Source organism: Priapulus caudatus, unplaced genomic scaffold (assembly GCF_000485595.1).
Source record: "Priapulus caudatus unplaced genomic scaffold, Priapulus_caudatus-5.0.1 Scaffold204, whole genome shotgun sequence".
Classification (NCBI taxonomy): domain Eukaryota; kingdom Metazoa; phylum Priapulida; class Priapulimorpha; order Priapulimorphida; family Priapulidae; genus Priapulus; species Priapulus caudatus.
In genome coordinates this window covers 130,144-134,365 of record NW_014577265.1, presented here as the reverse complement: position 1 = coordinate 134,365, position 4,222 = coordinate 130,144, and the positions used below count along the sequence as shown (strand labels likewise).

General features: G+C 44.3%; 1 protein-coding gene across 3 annotated transcripts in view; it reads right to left on the bottom strand.

The window, feature by feature from the left end:
- Positions 1 to 4,222, bottom strand: part of LOC106807265 (UPF0396 protein CG6066-like) — a 37,171-nt gene that overhangs the window by 21,494 nt on the left and 11,455 nt on the right. For all 3 annotated transcript variants that reach the window (XR_001393646.1, XM_014809560.1, XM_014809561.1), the window contains exon 2: positions 2,740 to 3,404. Coding sequence is in view for 2 of the 3 variants with exons in the window: in XM_014809560.1 (XP_014665046.1) it covers positions 2,740 to 3,290 (551 nt within the window). In the remaining variant the exon portion in view is untranslated. The remainder of the gene's footprint in view (positions 1 to 2,739; positions 3,405 to 4,222) is intronic.

Below are 4,222 nucleotides of genomic sequence, written 5' to 3'. Positions count from 1 at the left end.
TGATTTGGAGAGAGAGAGGAGAGAGGAGAGAGAGAGGAGGCAGGACGATGACGAAGACGGAGAAGACGACGAGTAGGAGAATCGAAGAGAGGCATGACTGAGAGAACGAGAAAGTACGAGGAGAGAGAGAAGGCAACGAGAGAGAGAGGAAGAGAGAGAGAGACAGTCACCCGCGCGCAGTACTGTTATCAGTTACGTCATCGATTGAACTGTGAAATTCGCATTTGACTCCGCGCGACGGCGTCCAAAACTTTTCGACAAAGATGGCGCCGGAGAGGTAGGGCAACGCACGTATAACGTACGGATCTTAAAATGTCGGGGAGGATCTGAATCACACATTTTCGTACTGCAGTAACCATCGGAGCTCTCGGCAGCGTCACAAGCCCGCATGCTCAACCATATCCGACATTGCCCACTACTGTAAATGTCGACGGAGAAAGCCATGCAGGCAGCTACAAACTTGGCCAATTTTCATTGGGGAGGGCTTGACGATTCAATTCTGCCAATGTACTAACATCAAGATTGGATTAACAGATAGTTAAGAAAGTAATTTTTCTGCACTTTTTCGGAGCGCATATTACATATTGACTATCCTGGACCCAAGTATTCTTCTCACTACTTGTTCCGATAGATGGGACCGGTGCATACATTGCCCATTGTCTTACGTAAGACTGGTACCGGTTCCACCTCTCGGCTTGCTTACTCGAGTGGAGCGAGTAAATCGAAGGTGTGGGCGAGATACAGTCTCGTTGTAGCCCATGCTGTGTACTATCAGCCATGCCTATCAGCACCTCACTGCGAGGTAGTGACTATATTATGTTGGCCTTAATCAAACAACGTTTGACATAGTGCTAATTGACATTGTATCCCAACGGTACAGAATCTCATGGTAGGACTTGCCGTTCTATATGATTTAGGTTGTTAAACGTTGTTCAAGTAAGTTTTGCATGCAGAATTTCACTGTGAAATTTAGTCTTCACGTCCCAACTACATGGCACACAGGTTCAGTCCTTTTTGTTAACAGTAAACAATCCTTGTTTAACACGCTCCTCTTGAGGGTCTAAAAGCGTTATCAACACTTACTCTTCACACGTCAGGTATGACGAAAGCAATTCTCGATGCGTCCTTTCAATACAAGACCCATTAAAAATGGAATAGGTCCCGCCTGAAACAAAAAGTTTTTTCAATCGCTCCGGTCAGAACCAGTGTCCTCAGAAATGTCTAATCTGCCCTGTGCCCCATTGCTTTGACCTGTTGACCTCCGCAATTCCAGCCACGAGGTGGATGGGTTTTCCTACTGAATTCTACTACCACGACTATTTCCGAGCTACGGTTCGAAGCTGGGTTTTAGATTTGTGCCCCACAACTTCTGATTTCCTCTTTGATCCTTAAGTTAAGGATGGGCAATGCTTATCCCCGCTTTCCTTTTACACCTTGCCCTTTCGACCTTTGACCCCCAGCTTCGACATCCCAAAGTCCGTTTTTCGGATTACCCCACCCCGTCCACGAATATCGTAGACCGTACGTTCGAGCGGGTTAAAATTTGTGCAACTAGTTGACGCAACGGACGACGCGAGACGCACGACGGCGGACGATCATGCGATATCTCAAAGGCTGGCATCTGACTAATTCAGATGCAGCTAACAGTGACAGCGGAGCGGAAGCGCCTCATCTAAACGTCTACTGCGGATGGACGCTCTGCTGTGAGGTGGAGTGGTGGGATTCTAGTGAAACCCTGTTAGTCCCAAATGATGTTCACATACCCAGCCGGACAAGTGGAAAGACAGGATGGTATTCAGCGGAACGCTTCTTCAAGGAATGATCGTTGCGGTACGTTATGGAATGTTGCACGCGATGGGACCACGTTTAACGTGTCCATTCAGATTAAGATGGAAGCTTCCATCGTAGTCGTAGTAGTAACAAATATTTTGCAGAACAGAATAGGTAAGCACCAATGCCATTTACACTACGCAAGCTACAGGCTGAATAGAGAGCTGCCCAGCCTGGTAACTAATTCACGCAGGCAAAAACTACACAGTACCCACACGCAATGCCTGGCAACTGGCTAGCTGGCACTGGGCAGTGGCTCCGTTACTATGCTAAACACAAACTGACATACAGAATGCCATAGAATTTATACATGTTAAGGAGCATAAACAAAAAAACGACAATTCATTCAACCAATTTAGCTTTCTTGAAATTTCAATCTGTGAACATTATAGCCTCATACATCCTAGGCTCAATGTATAGTTCCTACTAGCGAAAACCGGCAGTCATTCTTCTTTACCAGTAAAGAAATCCATGTTTAACCCGCCTCTTGAGGGTCAAAAGGTTATCCAACACTTACTCTTCGCATGTCGCACGGCCGGACGCATGCTCATGCGATTCTACAAGCTGCATCTGACTATGTCAGATGAGCTAAAAAGTAGACCTGTAGTCGCTAACACGGCTGAAACCACCGCCTCGGAAGGTCGGTGTTTTGCCAATTTGAATGTTACTGGCCCTCCAAATTATTTACCGGCATATACTGGTGGGCCGGTGCTAGTTTCGCACCCTGTATATAGTATGGCCTAATAGGGGGCCTAATAGATTAATTCACGTACCAATTGAATAAAGACAAATTGCCAACTTGATCTCATACATGCTACAGAAACTGTTCTATTTCTTTTCTATTCTCTACTTCTGATATATATTCTTGAGAGACCATTTATAATTGTATACTGAACAACTTGTACTTACAACATCATGAATTCGTCTCGTTGATCAACATCCGGTCGCTTTCCAGAAGAATGGTGATAGCTGTTGCTGGAACGACTGTCCAGCTCCCTACTGCCGGGATTGTATCTAGCCTCGTGGTCACCTTGAACACCATGGCTGGGCCGATAAGGATAGCGCTGATTGACGACACCACCATCGCCTTCTTGCCTTTTGTAATATCGCCCTTGGTTTCCCATACCTTCTTTGCTATAGCGATTCGATCCTGATTCTTCGTGTCTGCGATCATAACGATCTGGTGATTTAGGCCTTACTTGTGACTGTGACCCTGACGACGACCTTTGCATATTGTCCATTCTACCATGTCTCTGCAAACTCTTTTTTGAGACTGTGGGCGATCGAGACTTTTTTCTATATTTTCTGTCACTATCAGTGTAACGGGTAGCACGGCGTCGTTCATCACTAGATGTAATAGGCGACCGAGATCTGGTCTTGGAGCCAGAAGATCTGCTATCATCCGAATCACGTGCTGAATTATTGCTTGAACTTCTGGAACTTGACCTGGATCTGGCCATTTTTCAGTTTATGGTGAGCAGTCTGTGCAGTTTTGCAGTTGAGCAGTTTGTGCAAAAACTATTGCTTGCAATGACACTTACTTGAATTACAATATTTATAATTGCAGTTTCTACCTGCAGAAAAAAGAAAACAAAAGCATGATTAGGCAAGCACTCTGCATATATACGTTTAGATATCTTTTCTGTATGCTAAATCGGTGTTTGTATCTTTCACTCTCAAATATTTACATGCTGGTACAGCAGGGTGATCCACAACCTAAAAATTCAAACATGTAAAACTGGGAACTTGCGGCCAGGGTCCAGGGGTTTTAGATGCTCTCTGGTGCAATCTGAGCCTTATTTTGGAGCATTTTTAACACAAAAATTATTATCTATACATGTCAAAATAATTTGGTTCGAGTCAAGAGTCATGAGTGATGAGTCATTTTTCATTGTTCAATTTGTATACTAGTGTGAATGTAATCAGTAAAATGTTATAAAGCAATGTGCGAAAAATGCAAATAAATATACTATGTAAGGTGAAACTATATTTCGCTATATTTTGTTCGGATTGAGTGCCGTTACTGAGTAGAAATCTCGTAATAAAATCTTTAAATTCCCAGTTTCTTTTTCCTTATTGCTACCCAGGCATCTTCTGCTGCCTCATGGAAGGGGATGTCCTGAGCTGATGGGCCTTCCACAGACACGATCAGAAATAGGCTGGTTATTGTAAGCTGTTTTTTATTCATGGCGGATTGTGAAGCGCTATAATATGAAGCTCAGGACAAGTGAAAGTCTATGTCGAACAAGTTATTCGTTTGGCTAGTTGCCCGATTGGACAACTAAACAAGTGCCGCGGAGCGACAGCGCTCATCTAACGTCTACTGCGGTGACTCTGTGGTGGAGTGGTGGGATTCTAGTAAACCCTGTTAGTCCCAAATGTGTTCACATAC